The 23,981-nt window shown below is 45.3% G+C and overlaps 2 protein-coding genes across 2 annotated transcripts; one reads left to right on the plus strand and one right to left on the minus strand.

Annotated features, from left to right (window-relative positions):
• Positions 1–1,091: 1,091 nt before the first annotated feature.
• LOC142209145 (uncharacterized) lies at positions 1,092–2,051 on the minus strand. The gene is made up of 2 exons (XM_075278082.1): positions 1,290–2,051; positions 1,092–1,100 (listed from the first exon to the last, which is right to left on the minus strand). The coding sequence occupies exons 1-2, from the start codon at positions 2,049–2,051 to the stop codon at positions 1,092–1,094; spliced, it is 771 nt and encodes a 256-aa protein (XP_075134183.1).
• A 5,274-nt stretch (positions 2,052–7,325) lies between these two features.
• MYBL2 (MYB proto-oncogene like 2) lies at positions 7,326–22,922 on the plus strand. The gene is made up of 14 exons (XM_075277549.1): positions 7,326–7,404; positions 11,245–11,338; positions 12,258–12,329; positions 12,631–12,723; positions 12,821–13,041; positions 13,834–13,978; positions 14,058–14,294; positions 15,648–16,016; positions 16,807–16,946; positions 17,091–17,190; positions 18,227–18,340; positions 18,480–18,593; positions 19,430–19,810; positions 21,863–22,922. The coding sequence occupies exons 1-14, from the start codon at positions 7,385–7,387 to the stop codon at positions 21,989–21,991; spliced, it is 2,229 nt and encodes a 742-aa protein (XP_075133650.1). The 5' UTR covers positions 7,326–7,384; the 3' UTR covers positions 21,992–22,922.
• Positions 22,923–23,981: the final 1,059 nt, after the last annotated feature.

Below are 23,981 nucleotides of genomic sequence, written 5' to 3' on the forward strand. Positions count from 1 at the left end.
GAAGTTTTCCTAGATATATTCAGTTTCAGTGCCCACTATGTCATGCCCAGTTTATGGCACTGTGAGAAGGCAGCTGTCTAGTTATACTCTGATTTTAGAACATCTCAGCATGGGATCGTAATTTTTTGCCTGAAAATATGGCAGAGGTCGGATGTGAAAGAGCACCATGCCGATTTGAGGCATATTTGTTTCTTTTTACTGCATTGGCAGAAGCTGCACTCCATAGCCACTTGGTCATGATTGTTTGTGGCGTAAAAAAAAATTAAAAAAAAAAAAAAAATGTTACCAGACAATTGGATGTTCTCTCCAGCTGTACTGCAGGTTGGTGCCAGTTGCCACATACATCACATCAGCTCCTAAACAGGTGCATTAAAGTGGTTGTCCCATGAAAAGCATCCTATCTATACTGCTAGTTTGTGTGGATTTAAGACTTTTCCTAAATGCATTGCTTTATCAAAACTGCTTTGTTTGGCCGCCATCTTAATTTATTCACTTCATTGTTTACACTCAGTTTCTATGGCCACGGGGCAGCAGCTCTGAGCTGTGTATGTCTGACAAGTAACAGACTCCTTAGATGGGGGGGGGGGGGGAGCTCCTGCATTTCTGATTTAATTGAATTTGGCTGATAAGGGCTGAGATAAGGAGTCTGTTACCTCTGTATGTAATGCAAGATGACTCAAATCCAGCTCTGCTACATCAGCTTCATACTGTGGTAATGCATTTACAACCAATCCCTCATTACTCACTGCAAACATAGCAGATAGAGCAAGTGAAACCCCGCCCACCAAGGTGACAAGAAAACCAGGAAGTGAACAGAGCACAGCCTGCAGGTTGGTGAACAAGGGTTATGGGAAAACCCCTTTACGAGACCTTTCCATGACATAGTACAGAGTCATGGTGCAGTATGGCCTCCTACTGTGGACCACCACAAGGCCTTATTCACATGAGTGGCCACATGATGGGCTAAGCTCCTTCCAGTGTCCCTTCAGACTCAACAACTCCTTTCTACCATCACTCATTACAATGGCAGAGAAGTTTTTAAACCTTACAGTAAGATTAAGGATATACAGTGTATTATAAATTATACTTTATTATTTCACCTGCAACACATTAAAAATGTATACAGAACACAAGGACAAAACAGTTACCATGAAAAAATATAAACCTAAAATTTACATAATCTGTGTGAATTAAAGTAATCTAAAAACCATTTGTGTAATATAGCCAACAAATCCTGCATCAAGCCATGTAAAATGCCCATGAGTTTAGGGAGCCTGTACCCCCATTACCTCGAGTGGACACTCTCCAGGTTTATCAGGAGACACTGCAGATATCTGAATGGAGCAGAGTGGAGGGACAAGACTGCCTATTGGTATTTCTGAGGCACTCAAGTGACGTTGGTGGTGGAAAGGTCGAAGATAAGAGCGTCCCACATCTTTGTGCTTGGTACCTGCCCACTGAGCAAAGGGAGCAGAAGGCTGAGAAGAAACCAGAGATTCAGATTCACTAGAGCCATTTGCAAATCTCAGGTCAGAGATCGAGACATCTAAGGAAGGAGTGTTCTCTTCCAGTGCAGAGTTTATTTCGGAGATTTCCCACATTGGTGGGGCAGGTTTTTGTTGTCCAACAGCACCAAGAGCTACTTCTGGATCTTGTAGCTTTGAGATTGTAATATCTGCTACTAGAGGGTCAGAGGTCTCCAAGCCCTCCTTGTTACAAGGTGTAGACACTTTAGCTCCATAGTGGACCCCAACAATGGAGTTATTAAATTGTTGAGTAGATTCACAGGTTATAGACTGTTCAAAGACTGGACCATCAGGATTAAGTGGAGATCTGCAGACTTGTCCAAGGTCTTCCATTCCCAGCCATAGCTTCCCTCCTGAACTTGCCAGTGGGGCGGTCTCTGATGGTTTGATAAAGAATGGAGATCCACCAGACTTGGTTGCGGGGTCCATCTGCTCAAGTGTAGGGTAAGGAGAGGAATTACCCCGAATTGCTGCAACAAACCCCATGTCCATAATCTCAGTCAATGTGAGGTTGGAGTTAGACATCAAGAAGCTTGCATTATTACTATCGCAGCCAGAAGACATCTTCCGCTTTTAACTTCAGATCACTATAAGAAACAAAAGATTACGTATCCAGTAGTAGCGAAGATATATAATATACAGTCTAAGATTTACACCATACAAACTAAGACTAGGCAGTCTAATAGAGCGTCAGATTATCACAGTGGCTAGTGTTGGCACAAAGTAATCTGGCACACACCCAGATTTTCCTTAAACCAGATCCCCTTGTAAATCAGGGTCGAAAGTGTGTCTAGCACACAAGTATTGAGCAAGTTTTATGGCGTGCCCATCTGTCAAGACACCAGAACTGGTCCAAGTTTTATAACACCCAAACATTTCTTGATTATATACCTTGCCTATCCATACTCCAGGGAAGTCATATGAAGATTTCTGCTGGCAATAGACAAGAAGGGTCAGTTTACTGGGGGACCATTCACTGGGACCCCCAATAATATGGAACAAAAGTGAGTGAAGCACCAATATGCTTGACCTGAACGCCATTAACTTCTATGGGGCTGAAGTAACTGGTGAATGACGCACTAGCAACTCTTTCACAGTGAAGATTCAGGGGACTTTTGTTCCCCACTTTCCTCATTGGGGGGGGGGGGGATGGGGTCCCGTTGGTGAGATTGGTATTAAGTGTCAGTAGTGGAGTAACCACCTTTAAAGGTCAAATATGGTGGTTTGTTCTACCACCTTTCACAGCTATGGGTCAATTTATACAGACTTGGGTAACCAGTGAGGATATGCATACATTGCTAACTCATTTGAGGGAAAGTTAGGGAGCAGGCATGTCCCAGACTAACAAGTGGGGTTCCAGTCTGTCAGGTTACCCGTTCTTGCTTCTGGATGCAAGATAAAGTGGCCGTTTTTATTTTGAGGTGGAGAGGGGCATTCAATGGCTGTAAGGTTTCCAGTCACACAATGCACCAGCCCCGACATATCAATTGATTAGAAAGGTGCAGGAAATGGTGGAAAAGACCTCAATGCTGAAGCCCTTCATTCTGTGAGTTAGGAGGGGTGACCATCAGTTATAGGACACATATCCTTTTACTGAACGCCATAGTTGAGACAGATGACAGTCGAATAACTAGAGACACAAGCTAATGGTCTTGGCCAACATGCGACCCTCCAACATACACATGGCTAAGCCAAGTACAGGGATTTATGAATGGGGAGAAAGGGAAAACCAGGACTAGTCATCCGTCAACAGTTCATTTCACAGTCATGAGACCCCACAAACATATTAGAAAGCCAACAAGTCCCTTTGTAAAGTGGCAGGCACTCCATGTAATCGGGCAAGTTCACCAATAATAGAACTAATCTACCAATAAGATTACACAGTGTAGGGATTAGTCACATCACTACACACAAAAATAAGGCCTTGTTCACACGACTGCAGGCCATGTATGCAAGCAAGTTCCCCCCCACCTTCAAGGTCTTCAGACATAGGTATGGGGGGACACCCCCCCCCCCCCCCCCCCACACACAAACGAACTTTTATCTGTGTAACTCATTGCGTGCATTTGCCCAATTTACCAGCCTAAACTTCAATCTGGTAGCATGACTCCCAGTATAGCCCCCTATGATGCCTCCCAATAATACTAGTATATCACTGGGAGGCAGGGACGCCACATCATACAGAACTGAACTGCCAGGAGCCCCTCTCCCAGAATACTGGCCAAGCCAGTAAGTCTAGCAAACACACCAAGCTTCATGGATTAAACTCCATCATGTGATTATATATAGGAGCTTATAGGTTTGGAAGCTTTACAACAATTTAGAAAAATCACAAAAAAAACCCCAACCTCAAAAGTAACTAAAACTCATAGCTTAGTACAATGGTTCAGTAGGCCTGTAACACTACATATTATTGGGGTTATACAACCACCTATATTCTCTCTACCAGCCATCCTCTTACCTTTGTGTCCTTCTCCAGACACCACAGAGCTCTTCTCGCCCACCATTACTTTTTTATAGGCTAGGCTTTATGTATCACACCTGGGGTTAGTCTAAATCATTGTCCCACCTGCCCCCTCCAGCAATGGTCTGGAGTCCTCTGCAGTGTGAACATTTCGGATCTGGGCTTGTCATCGCAATTTACTATGTACTGATGTATATGCCAACAATCATTAGCACATGAACCTGGAAGCCATATATGTTCAAGGAGCTGAACAGTGCTTTTTCCCAAGGGTACATTCACATGGTGCAGTTTTTGATTTCACAGATGAATCCTGTTAAAATCAAGGTATTGCTCAAAAAAATGCATCAAAGCTGCGTACAACATGCAATTTTTTTTTCCTATGTAGTTTTGATCTGAATCTTAAGGCCGGGGCCCCATGGACCGGAAACGCCGCGATTTGCCTGCAGGGAAAAATCGCTGCGTTTTACAGTGCAGGCGAAGTGGATGGGATTTAAGTGGAAGGTTATATGTACATGACCATGGTAAAAAAAAAAAAAACAAACCTAGAAAAAAACATATGAAATGGTCAATTTTTCATGCCCAATTTTCATCTGCAGGGGCCCTATTTTTATGGATCCGTCATGACCAGGAATTTATTGGGGAATTCATAAAAATAGATAATAGACCATAGGACTCTGCAAACAGTCCGGCCCCAAAAAATGGATGTGAATATCTCCATAGACTGTCACTGATTTGAAATCAGCTTTGTTTTTTCTGGTATAAAAGTGGCACAGCTTTGGCACGCAGGATTGATTTGCACAAGAGATGAGTCACTTTGTCCACATTTGAGCACCACACACCACTTTTTCAGTGGCAGAGGGTACAAGGTCAAGGAAGACTGTAGTAGGAACACCTTGTCCTGACAGAATTAGAGTCTATTCGCGGCAACACGGTGGCTCAGTGGTTAGCACTGCAGCGCTGGAGTCCTGGGTTTGAATCCTGCCAGGAATAACATCTTCAAGGAGTTGGTATGTTCTCCCCGTGCTTGTGTGGATTTCCTCCCGTTCTACATGTACTGATCAGGGTTTACAAAGCAGGGTGTCCATATTTGCAGATGATACTAAACTTTGTAGGGTATTTAAAAATGAGGATAGTAGAATATTAAAGGGGGATCTTAGGAAACTGGGGCACATACAGTGAAAGCAGGCAGTGCAGTGATTTCAGTCTTTCTAGTGGTATATAATACCACCCATCTCTGAAAGCAATAGGGAAAAAAGCAGCCCATTCATTTCTATGGGGAGCGCACGTATGCCGGCTCCCATAGAAAGCAATGGGATCTGTTTTAACGCCGCTGATTCGGAACGAGTTTACACGTTCAGAATCAGTGAGCGTATACTCAGTGTGAATGCACCCAGCTCTCATTTTGTCAAAGCAAATGCATTGGTTAGGTGTTAATCGGGGCCCCTGGCCATCCCAATCGGGCCCCTAACCAATGCATTTGCATTGACAAAATGAGTACTAACAGTCAGGGCTCGGGGCCCATCGGGGGATTTCCCAGTTCCCCGGTGGGCCAGTCCGACCCTGTCTACCGGGTATTATGTGACGCCGGGACCCCCCTCGTATGTTGACTCATGTAACTCTGATCTCCCCTCTAGTCTGTCACCTGCTGAGTGGGACAAGTCCTTTTTGCTCACTCATAAGCTGACTTTGCCCTGTAGTGCGCAGGAGAGGAGTTTTAAGAGTCTAACTCGCTGGTACACGTGTCCTGACCTACTCCATAGGATCTTCCCTGCTGTCCCCAACCGGTGTTGGCGCTGTGGTGCTGAGAGGGGTACCATGCTTCATATTTGGTGGGACTGTGTGGCCCTTCTGGGATTTGGTCTTCTCCCTGTACTCTAGGGTGTGTGACTGTTCTGTTACTCCTTCGCCACAGTTCGCCCTCCTCTCGGTCATCCTCGGTAAGATTTCTGAGCTCAAAAAGGACCTCCTGGGACACTTCCTCGCGGCCGCCAGGGCTGATGTCCCTAGGCATTGGCGCAGCACTACCCCACCATCTTTGCTTGAATTCCTACAGGAGTTTCTTCTTATTCGGAGGATGGAAGCCCTGGTTGCTGAGGACTCTCCAGACCACTCCTGGTTTGAAACTCTCTGGCGGCTCTGGGTGGTGTTTCAGGAATCCTCTGACTTTTCCGCCTCTTTTTCCTGAGCTCCTTTTTTCGGTCTATCCTTCCCCCCTCCCCCTTCTTGGTTTCCAGGTCTTTGTTGGTTTCCCCCTTGTTTCGTTTGGTTCCTCCTTGATTTGTTTCCCTCACCCCTTTTCCCTCTTTGTTGTGTGTCCTTTGCATTGTCTATACGGCTTCATCTGCCTACTATGATGTTTGCATATTATGTTCTGCTGGCCAGGGGAGCCCCTCGACCCGCAGCTTCTTTCAGAGGCCTGCGCTCCTCACTTTTTGTGTCATCTTTTTGCATTGTTGACCCCCCTCCGTTGTTAATGGAGAAAAACCCTTAATAAAACTTGATTATACATACATGTAATATTGTCCCTGAGGCCTGTATACATATGATATTGTCTCTGAGGCCTGTATACATGTGATATTGTCCCTGTGGTCTGTATACATGTGATATTGTCCCTGTGGTCTGTATACATGTGATATTGTCCCTGTGGTCTGTATACATGTAATATTGTCCCTGAGGCCTGTATACATATGATATTGTCTCTGAGGCCTGTATACATGTAATATTGTCCCTGCAGCCTGTATACATGTGATATTGTCCCTGAGGCCTGTATATGTGATATTGTCTCTGGTCAGTATACATGTGATGTATTGTTGCACTGTATGACATTGCTCTAGGCAGGCTATACCAAGTATATACTAAAAAATAGCAAGCGCTTCTATATGTCTGGGGCAAATGATGCAAGTAGACCCAAGTGTGAACATAGACCTGTATAAAGACGCATATGACATGATATATTTTCTTACAAGTCTGCCTATTTGATGACGTCACATTTATTTTAGAAAATATCTAGAAAATTAAAAAATGAAGATTAAATATCTCCTAAACCCCGCGGTAAAGCTGTGAGGAATGCCATTGGTAGCCGCGGACTCTGGCGCCGCCTGCCGCCTCAGACACCTCATAGCCGCACACATTACACTGGCGTCATTATTTCAGATTCGGCGCCTTTTCGGGCTCCTCCCCACATTGCTCCCTGATTGGTTGCCAGTGGCGCGACGGCCCCGCCCCCTGACCTCAATGCCGCTGTCTGCCACTGCTGTGCCAGCACGGGGGTGTGGTCTGGCTGTGACGTCACCGTGCGCCCTCCGACCCCGGAAAGGGCGTACCCGAGCTGCGCGCGCAGCGGGCGGGAGATAGGAAAAACAATAACGCCCGAATCGGCGGCCGAGCGATCATCATGGCCCGGATGGGACGCAGGTGAGACGGCGAAGTCCGGGAGAGCGGCCGGGGCTGATTTTGGTGTTTATCGCCTTTAGAACGGCTGTAAACGGTGTATTATTGATTTTGGGGTTATGTGACCCGAATGTCACCCGATCTCCCCTCCAGTCTGTGTGACCCTCACCCATTGGTGCCTTGTTCTTGTATTGGTCAATTATATGGCCTTATAGTGATGAATTAGGGCCCCTCTCCACCCTACACCCTTCTTACTGCCCTACACCCCATCTATAGCGCCCCCTGCCCTTCTACATGACAGGTCAGAGGTCCTAGCTTGGGCCCTGTCACATGGGTTGCAGTTTCTGCCCCTCCCCCACTGTGTCCCCTCTGTATATTGAATGTGAGCAGTATTGGAGCCTCCTATTACATGTGACATGGCAGATCACCCATAGAGAATAATGATGAGACAAAATACCGCCCAGTGTACGTGTTATATTGGATGTCGGAGATCAATAGCTCAGTCTGATGGGATAAAACCCTGGATTACTGCTGGAGACCAGAGAAAGGAGGCCACAAAGTTACTGGTGTAATGTACCTATAGTCAGCCATTGCCGTGTCTTCATTAAACTTGTGGTGGAAACGCAATATCAGACATGTCTAAGGCCTAATTCACACCCCGCACTAGGGCTGGGAACCAGTCCATGTGACAGCTGCGTTGTCTGACCTTGGTGTGAATGAGCTAAACTCTGCAACAGAGAGATCTATTGTCCTTCCCCTGCTGCTCATTCAGGCCACACAATGGAGCCGTCACACTGACCCTTTTGTGGTTCCAATGTGGAGGTGTGACTTAGGCCTCCTTTATAGTGTTTGCACATTTCATTTATTTTGCTTCTATAGCGCCATCATATTCTGCAGCACTTTATACTGTCCCATATAATTCTCATAATCTATATTTCCTATCAGTTGTGGTTAGCACTGCAGCCTTCCAGCGCTGGAGTCCTGGGTTTGAATCCTGCCAAAGACAACCTCTGCAAGGTGCTTGTGTGGGTTTCCGTCCACACTCCAAAGACATACTGATAGGGAATGTAGATTGTGAGCACTATATGGCGTTGTGCCGGACAATGTCTGTGAAGCGCTGCGGAATATGATGGCAATATAATCAGTGAAGCAATAAATAGTTGTGATAGGGATCCGGAGGAAACTCATACAAACTCCTTGGCTGGATTAGAACCCAGGACTCCAGCGCTGCATGGCATCAGTACTAACCACTGAGCTGCCAATGCAGATCCCCAAAAGCTCCATGTACCCTTCCTGAACCACGATGTATTGGGGCGTATTCACATCTGTGCCGGTGTCTCAGCTTATTCTTTTGGTCTCCAGGACGGATAAACTCTCCCATCTACTGAAGGGCTACAATGGAGGGACATGATTGACTAGAATGGGGACTGTTACCCATTTACAGACTTCACTTGACAAAAAAAGTTGTGCTTATGGAATTTTTTTTTCCTTTTTGCAGCCATGACATCTGTTATTGCTCGAGTTCTGTTTTTGTACTCAGAACAGAAACTGACTTTGCACTGCAGGTGTCTGAACACTGCTTGAGAGATACTAGGGTGGATTTTTCACATCTGGTTGTGGTTTTTAAACCCCACCATATGTTTTTCTGATCATCCCATCTATGCCTATTTTCTAGCACCAACGATGTTCCACATCCCCCCCCTTCTGTGCCTCGCTCACCACTCCTGAGCATGGTTAGGGATGTTTCAGCTCTACGTTAGAACGCTTGCCACTTTACTGCCATGTTTTGCAAGAAATGGATGCAGGTTCCTGACTGGTGTAGATATCTATTCTGGCGTATAGGAGAGCACCTGATTTAAGAAGCCGGAGCTTACATGTGCACAATGCAGGCCCTTTATTAAGACTGGTGTATGAAATGCCAGTCTTAATAAATGTGGCAGAAACTTAACTCTCCATAAGGAGACATAAGTGTTGAGCTGAGGTGTTCTAGCCTTTCCTTGGGCGCTGTCCTGCTCACATCACTTTTCTTAAAAGCAGCAAGCAATATGGAGAGTGACTTCTTTTTAACTCTAAGGGTGCATTCACACTGAGTAAACGCTAGCTTATTCTGAATGCAAAACACGTTCAGAATAAGCGGCGTCTAAAGCAGCTCCATTCATCTCTATGGGAGCGGGGATACGAGCACTCCCCATAGAAATGAATGGGCTGCTTCTTTCACTTCGAGCAGTCCCATTGAAGTGAATGGGGAGTGCCGGCGTATACGGCAAGCTCTGCTCATGCCGGAGCGTACACGCCGGCACTCCCCATTCACTTCAATGGGAGCGCTCGGAGTGAAAGAAGCAGCCCATTCATTTCTATGGGGAGCGCTCGTATGCCGGCTCCCATAGAGATGAATGGAGCTGCTTTAGACGCCGCTTATTCTGAACGTGTTTTACGTTCAGAATAAGCTAGCGTTTACTCAGTGTGAATGCGCCCTAAAACTGTTGGAAATAATTCCATTGTATTTACAAGATAGAACAAGACAGAAGGCGTTATGAATGGAGTCCCTTTCTAAATACAGTATATAGATAGATAGATATAGATGTGTCCTCTGTCTTTCCTTGTGATATAGCATCTGGAGACTAGTACTATATGTATTCTTGAAGGGAATTTTCCAGTTATTCGAGTTCTGTTCATACACATGGGATGTGGCAGATTTGATAGGATTTTTTCGGAGATTTCATGATAAGCCCAGTTCACATCTTCATTCGGGGTTGTCAAGGAATTACAGGTTTATGGCAGGAGGGAAGGGAAGGTAAAAATAAAAACGGAACCAAAAACATTGCCATACTCTCCTGTCCTTGGGGCTCCGGTGTCCTCCGCTGCTGTCTGTTTCAGAGGCATTGGGACTTGTTCCTCGCTGCACGTGACGCCTGAAGTAAAGGTACTGGGACGTCTCTCACATATGTCACTTATGAAGTCCCGGTGCCTTTTCTGAGGCCGCCAATTGGCATCGATGTTCCCGTGTGGCGAGGACGTCTGCCAGAATAAGCCCCCAGGCGCGGTTGAACCAGACAGTAGGCGGGAGTTGTTGGGCGACATCTTTCTCCTGGCAGAAATCTGTAATTCCTGAGTTGACCCCCTTTAAACATGTGGATGTCTGTAGTGGGAATAGCTTTTTAGGATGTGCCTTCCTGTTATACAGACGTGATCACATGGAAAGGTCGACTCTTCACACTCAGACTACACTATGTCCATGACCTGGCGCTCCAGCCTAATGAACATGTTGAAAAGTATTATGGGATGTAGACATAATTCTCTAGTACTCGCTGTAGAAATCCCCTCGATGTGGTGGTGGTCTGCAGGCTGTACAGTGGTGTGAGAAAACCAGATTTTCCACTGCACCAAAACTGGTGGTGTCCTCTGTTATCACCTGCAAAACTGAGTATTTCACTCTAAATTATTATATAGTCTTACTATGAGTAATACAAGATCACTCTATCTGTGTAAAATGATGCTTAAATGCCTTGCATAACTTTGTAAGCATCTGTCCTAATGTGCTGGAGGTCCTTGGCCCCTTTATTGCCGTGCTGTCGACTCTTTTGCCTCCAATAGTGAAGGGGTTGATCAACAGCTGACCCCCCCCCCCCCTCCCCCCGTGATCACTCATTGAGGGCCTATCCTATGGACAGGACATCCTGGTTAACATGTCTAACGTATAAACTCATTGTAGCCTGTCCGGCACACCCAAGAGGTGCTGAGCTGTTCCTATAACTCCCATAGACTATAATATAAAGGAGCCATGCTGCTAATTCTATCTCGTTTCTCCTCCCTGTTATGGCTGCCGGTTCTATAATAAATCTTCTGTATCCTTTCTCTCTTCAGTGATGATCTAGAAGACTTCCATTATCAAGACACAGATTCTGATGTTCCAGAGCACAGAGAGAACAGAGTCAAGGTGAAATGGACCCATGAGGAGGTGAGATTGCTAAAGGGCTGAACAGATCATGGGATGGCCATACATTTTATGCTTGGTTCACATCACATCTGGTATCCCATCCAGGGGAGTCTGCATGGGGACCCCTCCCCGAACGGAATACTAAACGCAATTGCAAGAACTGTGCAGTAAAAGCACACAGACCCCATATACTATAATGGGGTCTGCGTGCTTGCTGCGCGCTGCCTGCACGAATCATGCAGGTAAGAAAGTAGATTGTGAAGTATTTTCTTGTCCGCATGTTCCCTGCGCAGATCTGGCGGCAAGCACATGGACCCAATTATAGTCTATGGGGTCTGTGTTCTTTCACTGGCACAGCACTTGCAAATGCATTCGGCAGTCCATTCGAGGGTCTGCGTGTGGACTCCCCCAAGAAGGAATACCAACGCAGATGTGAATGAGGCCTAAGATGGCTGTGGGTTGAGTACTGGCCACTTAGCTTCAAGTGTATCAATCACTTGACCTATTCTGAGTTCAGTCCCATTCAAGTGAAGGAGGCTGAGTTGTGATGCAAAGCACGGCCAGTATTCCAATGTATGGCTCTGTGCTTAGTAAGTAGCTGAACACTGCAGCTCACTGATACTATTGGTGATCGGTGGGGTTACCGGGTGTTGTACCCCTTCCAATGTTCAACTGATGACCTGTCCCAAGGATTGGTCATGAATTAAGCCTGGAGATCCCCTTTAACACAATGTAATCCAATGTTTAAAGGTCACTGATCAAAACCTGACTTCTTAGTCTCAGATATTTCGCTTCATCTTTTCATTTCTCTTTTCATCCCTATATTATTGTCCCCTCCATATCGAAACCTGTTTTGTTTTGAAATGTTTTTTTTTTTTTTTTTTTTTTTTTATATAAATAACTCTTTGATAACTTCTGATATCTGCTTTTATTTCAATAGGATGAAATGCTGAGAGCCTTGGTGAAAACGTATGGGCAGGGTGAATGGAAACAGATAGCCAGCCACATGCCTGTAAGTAGCCCTAGAATCTCTCTGGCGGTTTGAGCAGTTTTCTCATTGTCTTGTTTATAGGGGATTTACAAAACTTTTCCCGTATTGACAGGACATGTTGTAAGTTTGTTTGGGAGGGGTCTAATAGCTGGGACCCTCGCTGATCATAAGAATGGGGTTTGAAGTCCCTCATTTGAATGGAGCGGTGGTCATACATGTAGACTGACACTCAGTTCATCTCTGAAACTGCTAAAGAGAGATAAAATACAGTGCTCAGCTATCTCTAGCAGTCATGCTCATGTTATTTCTTGTCTGTATTTAGAACCGAACAGAACAACAGTGCCAGCACAGATGGCTCCGCGTTCTTCATCCTGACCGTGTCAAAGGACCCTGGACAAAAGAGGAAGACGAAAAGGTATTAAATGGCTCAGACAAAAAAAAATCCAGAACAACTTCCCCTGGACAGTGCTTTTTTTTATTTATTTTTTTTGTGACAATGTGCTTGCCTACAGGTTATTGAGCTGGTGAAGAAATATGGCACCAAGCACTGGACGCTTATTGCCAAGCAGCTGAAGGGAAGGTTGGGCAAACAGTGTCGTGAGCGTTGGCATAACCACCTCAATCCAGAGGTGAAGAAGTCGTCATGGACTGAAGAGGAGGATCGCATTATCTGTCAAGCACACAAACTTCTAGGCAATCGCTGGGCAGAAATAGCAAAGCTTTTACCTGGGCGGTATGTCTTACTTTAATGCTTTGTGAACTTAATTGGATTAACCAGCAGCAAAAGACACTTCATTACTTTCCCTGTATCGGTATGTACATAAGAATGTCACACAGCTCAGCTTCTCTCCTCTATCATATAACCCTATATATCACAGAGCTCAGCTTCTCTCCTCTACCATATAACCCTATATATCACAGAGCTCAGCTTCTCTCCTCTACCATATAACCCTATATATCACAGAGCTCAGCTTCTCTCCTCCATCATATAATCCTATATATCATAGAGCTCAGCTTCTCTCCTCTACCATATAACCCTATATATCACAGAGCTCAGCTTCTCTCCTCCATCATATAATCCTATATATCACAGAGCTCAGCATTAGCATTAAAAGTTAAACCTTTTAAAGATTTTTTTTTTTTCTATCGCATTTCTCATTTCAGTAGGGACATCTGTTGTGTTGATCAGTTGCAAATGGATACGGCCATGAATGCAGGAACTTCCTAGAGTCTGGAGAATGCTGTCCTTATGTGGTTGGGTTATATTCTCATACATGAAGATAACCTGTCCACAATAAGGAAATCCATGGATGGGTCTCACGAGTCCCAGATCATAGAAAGTTCCTGCCTTCGTGGCCATTTGCATTTGTTCTAGTCAAGACTCTTAACGTGGTTAGAAAAGATGTTTAAAACTCTGCGAAAATGTAATAGGATGGCAAATTTGGGGTAGATATTTAAATAAGGTATAAAATATCCTGTTTTCGTGCTTTGAAGCATTAGCTCCTTCTGTGTGTTTCATCTACAGGACAGACAATGCAGTAAAAAATCATTGGAATTCAACCATCAAGCGAAAGGTAGAGACAGGCGGATACCTGAATGGGATGAAGAGCAGCATCACAGGGGAAAAGGAGGAAAAGGAAGAGTGTGGATACCAACTGGTTGTAGAAGAGGTACCAGCTAGCGGAAATGACCTGATATCTGCCATCTGTGTCTAGTAGAGGTGTCTAACATCTCTCTGCCTCTTTACAGAAAGAACAGTTTGTGTCTCCGGAAGTAAAGGTAGAGGCTGTAGAGAATGGCACCAACTCTGACATCATGGAGGTGAAGATAGTTGAGGTAAAGTCTGAGCAATTGAGCGAAGGCGAGGAAGACGAGAGCGCGGGATCCAGCCCCTCCTCTGCTGTTGCGTCTGTGAGTTCTGCCCCAGAGAAATGGATGGTGGAGTACGTCAACTACCTGGTGCCCAGCAATGAAATGATTGAGTCGGTAAGTATATAGGGGACTTTACATGTGAAGTAATACCGATGCCATTGTATCTCTTTCTGTTACAACAAAAAAAATGGAATAAATGTCTTAATGGTGGTCCGAGTCCTAGCAATCATTACCATGGGGAGGGATCCCTGATTCCCCTGTATGAATAGAGCGGTACACTTAAGTGGTGAATGGGGCGGGGGACATGCATGTGCGTTACAGTTTCACTCAGGGACTTGGGGATCTCCACAGTTGAACCCCTTCCAATGATCAGACACTTGCCCACTATCCACAGACTATGGAATAAGTGTAGATCTCAGAGGTCTGAGCCCCTCCTATAGGACATGGCACATGAAAACTTTTAAACTGAGGCCACATGTCTGGTCTGCAGCAGGATGTCCACCAGGAATCCAACTATGGGGAAAAAAACCACAGCACAGCTGAGTGCACGTGGCTTTCACCATTGCTTTCAGCTGTGATTTCTGTGTCTCTTCTTTGCTTTCAACCTTTGCATTGGTTGAAAACCAGTGCAGACTGCGCAGCAATAATTGATACGCTGTGTGTAATGCCCATATTGTGCTGTGGATTTCTTTTCTGCAGCATGTCGATGGGATTTCTGCCACTGTAGCTCACAGTAGGTTAGCCACTAGTAGCTTTGTGGAGGTTAACCCGCTGTGAACTAGGGTCGGGCAATTGATCAATTAATAACCGAACATCAACCAGGATAACTGATGTGAACACAATCGTGTTTGTTATTTTGGTTCGGTTATTACAATATTTACAAGGTTCTACGTGCAATTCTTTACAAAATCGGAACTTCTATTCTATTTTGGGGTCTCTTCAGACCCTGGAGTTTGAGCAGAGCCCACAGAGATGATCAAACATAGAAACCAGTGTTACTGACCTCTTCTGGGCTCCGCAGCGGCACCATGTTTTCCACAACGCTTCTGCCTGATGTCAGGGACCCTGAGACATGTGATTGGGCGTCACTCATGTCAGAAGTGAACCGGGAGCTGTGTCGGAGTCCAGAAGAAGTGAGGAAATCTAATTTCTATGTTTGATCGCTTCCCCTGGGCTTCTTTTGGGGTCTGAAGAGCAGTTTTGGTTCGGCCGTGTTCAATCTGATCAAAACTGTCTGGTGAACACCGCTAGATGAATCTCTAAAGGTTCGCCCAACTTCTACTGTAAAAGGAGTGTAGTTTAAAGGGGGCCTAACCTAAATAAATGGCAATTGTAATCTAGGTAAAATGCCCAATCAATCACGATTTAGGTCACAATTGCTCAGTCATATTGCAAAGTCCCCACATGTATCCCGAGCCTTATTGTATGTAGGCTTATATTGTCTTAATCATGGGGTTTCTTACCTAGGATGCTGAAGGTTGGTGTGATCTTACAAGCTTTGACTTGGCTGATGAATCTGTGGTTACTGACGTTGGCAGTCCTAGCTCTGCAACTTCATCCAAAGCCCCAGCAACCAATGTTACCGAATATCGTCTCGATGGACACACCTTGTCCGACCTGAGTAAGGGTAGCAAGGGCGAGTTAATTCCTATATCTCCACGTCCACATGCTGGATTTGGGACACCACCTTCCTTATTGAAACACCACAAGAAGAGGAAAATCACATTGTCACCTGTCACAGAGAGTGTGGCCAGCAGCAGTGCCTCAACTACAGATACAAATAGCATGACGCCCAAAAGCACTCCTGTCAAGTCACTGCCCTTCTCTCCATCACAGGTATGACTCCTTAAAGACAACGTCAAGATATCACGTATAATCTTGTGCATGGTGGTTTTCGATAAGTATGAGAATTTCATTTGTGCCTGGAGAACTGAGGGCTGAAGGAGAATGTGGTCACACTTGGACTGTCAGACACAAATGGAGAGGAGAATTTAAAGAGGACCTTTCATCAGATCGGGCACATGCAGTTCTATATACTGCTGGAAAGCCGACAGTGCGCTGAATTCAGCGCACTATCGGCTTTCCCGATCTGTGCCCGGTGTAAAGCGCTATCGGGACCGTAGCTCTTTACAGTCAGAAGGGTGTTTCTGACAGTTAGCCAGGGACGCCCTTGTGCCCAGCAGCGCCTATCGCGCTGTACAGTGTGAGCGGGGAGGAATGCCTCCTCCCTCTGCTCACAGTGCTTGTCCATAGACGAGTATTATCAGAAGGGGAGGGGGCGTTCCTCCCCGCTCACACAGTACAGCGCGATAGGCGCTGATGGGCAGAAGGGCGTCCCTGGCTAACTGTCAGAAACGCCCTTCTGACTGTAAAGAGCTACAGTACCGGGACCGATAGTGCTTTACACCGGGCACAGATCGGGAAAGCAGACAGTGCAATGAATTCAGCACACTGTCAGCTTTCCAGCAGTATATAACACCGCATGTGCCCAATCTGATGAAAGGTCCTCTTTAATATTTATGACCTATTCTTGGCAGAGCTGTAAATTGTACTTGCAGATGTTGTCATTGTTGTCTGTAATTTGACAAACTATGATTTATGAAACTTTTTTTTTTTTTTTTCCAAGTTCTTGAATTTTTGGTCGAAACACGATGCTTTGGAGCTAGAAAACCCCTCTCTAACCTCCACACCCGTCTGTAGCCAAAAAGTTGTTGTAACCACGCCTCTTCATCGAGACAAGACGCCATTGCTACAGAAGAACTCGGCGTAAGTTTTTACTGCTACATTGTATTTAATGCACCAGCTTGTTACACGCATTGCCATTCATATTATATAATATATAATATATTATAGACTTGGTACTACAGTAATCTACATTTTTATTGAATTAACTTATTTTCTCTATTTTAGGTTTGTGACGCCAAATCATAAATTTATGGGGGATAATGCTCCCCACACGCCCACTCCATTCAAGAATGCCTTAGAGAAGTTTGGGTCCCTGAGGCCATTGGTGAGTGTGTTAGTAACAGATTTTTCTTTCCCCTGGTATAAATCGTAGTCTTACAAATGTAGCCTGAGGAGACTCTGAACAACCCTAAACTCTATATACACCTTTGCCACCAACGTTTTGCTTTTTGTTATAAATAACCCCTTTAACAATAGCTACAACTTGTTTTGTGGCCTCCATGGTAACAGACTATAAGGAATCCTTTTTGTAGTCTAATCAGCTGCTACGTGTGGGGTATTTTATTTTTTCTCTTCTTTTCTGTTATATCCTGTGTACGTGTATTGCAGCGTAGTCATTCAGGTTACATTACGGAGACAATTCTGCTTATATATGTAGACCCGTATGGGAGAGGTTGACATTACTTTAAAGGGGGGGACCTTTCACGTCCTCAGGGCACATGCGGTTTAATACGCCGCTAGAAAGCAGACACTGTGCTGAATTCAGCGCAATCTGCTTTCCCATTCTGTGCCCCCGGTGAAGAGCTATTGGTGCCGGTATCGTAGCTCTTCACTGTTAAAATGGTGTTTCTGGCAGCCAGTCAGGAACGCCCTTCCTCACAGTAGTGCCTATTGTGCTGTACTGTGAGAGGGGGCGTTGCTTAGCGGCCAGTGATGACGCTGAGCGGTGTGGAACGCCCCCTCCCCTCCTGATAGTGCTCGTCCATAGGGGGACGGATGTTCTTCACCGCTCTCACAGTAGATCGCTATAGGCGCTGTGAAGAATGGCGTTCCTGACTGACTGCCAGAAACGCCCTTCTGACACTGAAGAGCTACGGTACAGGCACCGATAGCTCTTCACCAGGGGCACAGAACGGGAAAGCCGATAATGCGCTGAATTCAGCGCACTATCGACTTTCTAACAGTGTATTAAACCGTATGTGCCCTGCGGACATGAAAAATCCTCTTTAAAACTAGCCAGATTTGCTGTCCAGGAGTCTAGTTAACCTGACTAGAAACTAGGAAGACTGCCATGATAGTTGCTAAAGACCATGTAGGCCGCAAAAGAAGTTATGAGTTACTGATATATTGTAAACTTGTAGCCGCCAACCCCCCACCTCGAAGAGGATCTGAAGGAAGTTCTGCGCAATGAATCTGGTATAGAGCTGGTCATTGTAGATGAACCCAAGCTTGAACGCCAGAAGAGGAAACCAGGGGTAAGTTATGAACTGATCCTACATCTATTTTTGCTCATCCCTCACAATGTTGCTTCAGGTGCCTAGGTGACAAATCCATGTACTTATGGTCTTGTGTTATATGAAGTGATGCATTATTTATGCTCTATTATCCTTTCAGCATCCTCACAGTCCTATCAAGAAAGTGCGAAAGTCTCTTGCATTAGACGTCGTTGACAAGGAGATAAAGCCCCCCACACTTTCCCTTTCTTCGGCAGTCTGTCTACAAGGACAGGTAAAACTAATATTGTCCATATCGGTTAAAAACTACTAATAGGGTGCGTGGATACATTTAGAGTGGACTGGAGACTTCCTTCTTAGAGCCATAGCAGAGTTGCCGACTGAGTGATTCTCGCACACATTGGATGGTCTATGATATATAAATTTCCTCAGTAAAATCTGTCTGGTATAGGGGTGTCAGAAACCTGACCCAACTTCATCGTTCTGTACTAAACCCAGAAGCGGCCGCAAGAGTAAAGGGAATTGTATAAGAAGATCTTGTATGTCTCCCATCTTGCTTTGGCTCATAAAGGAGCAAAATCTGCAAAAAAAAAAAAAAAATGCTTTTCTGCTTTTTCTGGGGCTTTAGCATCCCAGCATGTTAAAAATGCAAGGGTCTGGTCTAAGCTGTCAAACTCCAATCAGGAGAATATTTAATTGGTGTTAATTACTTGTGCTCAGGTCAGTGCACACAGTTCTCCATTCATTTCAATGGAAGTGCTGAAGATGGTAGACAAAAGTTGGTTATGTCCGCCACTCCCATTGAAATGAATTGAGTGTCGTGACTGCTTCTTTATTCATAAAAAGGGGAATAAACTGTCTCTGTCTGTGTCTCTGTCTGTGTCTCTGTCTGTGTCTCTGTCTGTGTCTCTGTCTGTGTCTCTGTCTGTGTCTCTGTCTGTGTCTCTGTCTGTGTCTCTGTCTGTGTCTCTGTCTGTGTCTCTGTCTGTGTCTCTGTCTGTGTCTCTGGTATATATATTGGTACTGATGCGGTTTGGCTAGCTGCTGCATATTTTAACTCTTGGCGTTTCCTCTAGTAACGGCCTATGTTTGTCTCTATTCCGTCTTCAGCCTCAGACCTCCGAGAGCTTCTTATCCATGTCCATGAATGAGTCAAGCTGCAGCACTAAAGAGGACAGTTTATTAAATCAGGGATTTGTCCAGGTCAAGCCAAGCAAAGGATCCTACATCCATGAAGAAACCTCACATACTGACATTGGGGAGCTGGTGAAGACGCAGGAGTCTTCTCTTAGTAAAAGCATAGTCATAAAGACTGAACCCGCCATACACTTAATCACAGACTCAGGGCCAAGCTTACCTGTGGAGGTGGACACCATTGTGAAGACCTCCTATAAGAGCAAAGGGGGCATTTTGAAGCCTGAAAGACCTTACATTTGTAATGCTGAGAAACAGTCGGCGACACGAACAGAAACGCTCAGGATTCCAGAACCGGTAAGTGTCTCCTGCTGTAAGTTGTAGGTGACTGATGGTAGAGAAATCCATTTTCCATCTGAGGGATACAGGTATTCTGAGCTACGTAGGCATGTGACAGCCAAGAGGAGTAGTGGACAGCTGTCTAAAGTATATGGCCTGAAATTTGTGGGCGACAGTGAAGTGTATTGCATTGATGGGCACAGGATAGACACATCTGTGTATCGGCTGAATGACGGAGAAATAAGCCTGTCTGCTATATTATATTCTTGCAGACAATTTTCACAGCTTGACAATATATATTCAAGGATGAGTATTGGTATTGGCTACGGGTGCTGGGAATGAATAATAGTTCTTGTGACTGACATCCATAGATTGACACATGCCATCTTTGTACCTGGCACAATTGACAGGTTTACTAAGAGGTTTGCAGGGTTACTTCTAGACCTATTGCCAGCACATACATATATACTGGCCTGTGTTCAGTGACGTGATGTATAGAATAGAGGGCTATCTGCCAAGTATAGTCAGTAAAACCTCTCCCGCTGTGTCTGTGTGGATGACCTAGTAATGTGTATGCGGCAGCCATCTATACTGAGCTGCAGCTAGGTCATAAACCTCCGCCAGTATGTTGGACTTGTAAAGGTTAAATTTCACTTGCTGATTCTGTGCAGATTATGGCGCCGGAGAAGAATTGTCTGCAGGTGCTCTCCTACTACAGCATCCATCTCGCTATTACTATGCCACCCATGGTGCCCGCACACATCCATAATTACAGGAATTTATGTAATTGGCCTCTTCTATTCCAAAACCATTAAAGCAGCCGCTGCCACATCTACCGCCATCCCTCCGATCTACACCGGCTGTTTACCTGGATCATAGGTTTATTAATTGTCTGCTCTGGTTCAACGAACAAAGTGTGAACTAAAAGTCCCAGCATGACGTGCCAGGCCCTCACTGTGATAACAAGGAGACTCGTGGGTGATATCTAGTGCTTGGTACTGGAAAGTCATTGTGTCAGAGCTGTCATCATGTCTGCAGAGCTCAAGACTCCATAGTGTTAACCAGAAACTTAGTAGCCAGTATTTATAGAGGACCTTTGATGTCCTTGGGCAAATGCGGTTTTATATACCGCTAGGAATTCAGTGCACTGTCTGCTTTCACGTTATGTCCCCCGGGGCTGGAGATATCTGTGTCATTACTGATATCTCTTCACTGTCAGAAGGGTTTTCCTGGCAGTCTTGTGAGGATCCCTCCCCCAACAGTACTCGTCCATAGCCCTATATTGTCAGAGGGGCGTTCCTTACCGCCCAGTGATGACTCTAAGCTGTGAAGTGCGCCCCCAGTACTAATCTATTGAGAGTACTGTCAGGGCTCGTTCACAATGGAGGTCTATGTAGACCGCTAGCTTCCTTTTTTCCGTGAGCGGTATGTTCCGGCTCACAGAAGAAAAGAAGCGAGCTGTCCTTTCTTCAGGCGGACTCTGCGGCTGAATCGGCCCCGGCGTCCGCCTAACAACAGCACCCTCCGGACCCGTTCATTTGGGCTTACTCTGGAGCAGGAAGCCGTGTCAGGTGAATTTTGGTCCTATTCTGACGTGGCTTCCCGCATCAGAATCGGGACCAAAATATGCAGTCCAGTGCCCTGTGTGACCTAGCCCTCAGGGTGGTGGTGGTGGTGGTCGGGGTGTTCCCCACGGTCAAAAAGGCATTCCTGACAGTCTAGCTGGGCTGAGATCGGTAACGGCACAGATATCTCCAGTCCCGGGGTACGTAACTGAGCTGCAATACCAAGCAGCAACACTATATGGCGCTGTGCTTGGGGGGGAAAGGTTGAAGCAATCTCTCTGTCATAGTCATGGAATATCCCTTTAATTATGGGTAATGTTTAATGGGATGCTTAGTTTGTTAAATGAAAGTAAACGTGCAATGACTAGTAAGCCGACTATACTCCACTGTCCTCGCCATCGCCTATGCCGTCATCGTCCATATCCCAATCTGGACCGTACACAAGCGCAGCGTCTGCCCTCATTTCTATCCCACTCACCGTTTTCTGTTCCTTTTCTTCCCCCAGATGAGTAAAGCTTGGAAGATCATCGCTTTTGGTGGCTCCCAGGACCAGCTGCTCATGCAGGAGAAAGCACGAGCCATTCTGAACTTACACAAACACAGCTCTACTTCACGGACTCTCATCATGTCATGATACAGTCAGGGCTCCAATAAGACTTGTCTATCGCCCACCTCGCCATGCAGCTACGGAGTTAAATATGGTGGGTTCTGGCTGTCACCGTATGTCACCCAGGAGCGTGCGTGCTTAAGGGGTCCGAAAGAAACGATAGGAATGGTTCATATAATGATTTCCCAATCTGATCATGTAACAGTGAGTGTCAATCCATTTCCACATAGTTTCTTAAAGGGGCGGTCCAGCATTGCAGTTGATCACCATTGTACTGATATGCGATGCCAAACGCTAGTGGTGATGAAACGCGACCCCCCCCCCCCCCCTTTTTTTTTTTTTTTTTTTTGTGTAGAATTCCTAAAACATTGGTGACCTTATCCATATCAACCAACCACATTGCTAGTTTACTGACAACTATGGGTGATACTCTACTATTTGCAAGTGCCCCTCTGAGAATCTGACCTCTAATCTTAGTTATCTAGTGGATGTAGAGTTTTTTTTTACTTACAGTAGATATATATGTATTAATATAACCGATCTTAAAGGGGTTCTCTGGGATCAGATACCTAGATGGGTATGTTACAGGCCTTTGTCCCTGACCAAGGCCCAAGAGCAACATTTGAGGGCCCGAATAGTTAACTATATCCAGTTGGGGTTATTGTTTGGTATTTGGAAATAAGAGTCTTCATTAGCAGGATTCTTCAGCACCCCTTTTGTTGGAGACTCAAGACGCAGGCCATGTTGAGTGATGCCCCTCTCTTCTCAGACATCCCCCCCCCCCACACCCATTGCTTTATCCCTAGTTATGGAACCCCAGCCACTCTTAGTGCAGTGTTATACGTGTGGGGGTCCCCACCAAGAATGAAGTGATGTTTAAGTTCTGGTCATTCTCTATTTGTACTACATGGACAGAGGAAGATGTCAAAATGATGATGATGTGACTAGCCAGCGTGAATAAAGTGCTGTCTTTTCAGAATTGGGTGTTGTCCTGTGTCACTATAGAGCGGTCTATTTTTGACGTATAACATGCGCATACATTGTTTAAAGGGATTTTCACATGGTCTGAACCCTATTTACATTTATAGACAATTAAAAGTTAAACGTTTTTGCAAATCCTAAATAATTTGTCAATTTTGCAGTTTTAAGAATATCCTCAAACCATCTTAGTGGTGACTTCTGTGGTCTTGATCAATTGCCAATGGATATGAACATAAATGCAGGAACCTTCTATGATGTGGGACTTGTCAGAAACCCAGCCATGATGTCTTAATTGTGGACGCGTTATCATTCAGGGACATTATATATATGAGAAGATAACCCGGACACAATAAGGACATCATGGCTGGTTATCAGGAGGACACTACATGTATGAGAAGATAACCCGGACGCTATAAGGACATCATGGCTGGAATACGGACAAGTCCTAGATCATAGAAAGTTTCTGCATTCATGGTCATATCCATTGGTAACCGATCACAACACAAGACTTGTCATCACCAAACACAAACCCCTTATTGTTAATAGTATGTAGGTCCGAGGCCAATGTCTCCAGCTGTACAAGGAGACTCTCAACCTCCGCTGCATCCAATCTTGATGGAGTATGAATCCTGGCCGGGTCCCGCTCGGCACCACTTATCTGTCTTACAAGCTTTTTCTCCAGGGTTTTCTCACTCTGACAAGGAAATATTCACACTCTTCTAGAATCTTATCACTGGAATTAAATGTGTTACATCTGTCTTGCAAAGGGTTTTTCGTGGCTGCTTGGTGCAATAAAAGAATTGACATTGGTGTCTGAGGCATGTGCACCGATCTGATAGATTTTGTTATACTCTGCTCACCTCTTCTGGGCTCCCTTGCGGTGTCTGGTGCTCTTTCTGGGTCCTCTTCTGGCCTCCTGGTTTGGCAGTGTCGTGATGTGCTGCTCGGCTTGTCCCATTTGGCTGCTAATGCTCAAACACTGTCCTCGGTGATGACGCTGGGGTGCAAGACAGGGTGCGGTCCCTCAGTGGCTCCT

This window comes from Leptodactylus fuscus, chromosome 6 (genome assembly GCF_031893055.1).
Source record: "Leptodactylus fuscus isolate aLepFus1 chromosome 6, aLepFus1.hap2, whole genome shotgun sequence".
NCBI lineage: Eukaryota > Metazoa > Chordata > Amphibia > Anura > Leptodactylidae > Leptodactylus > Leptodactylus fuscus.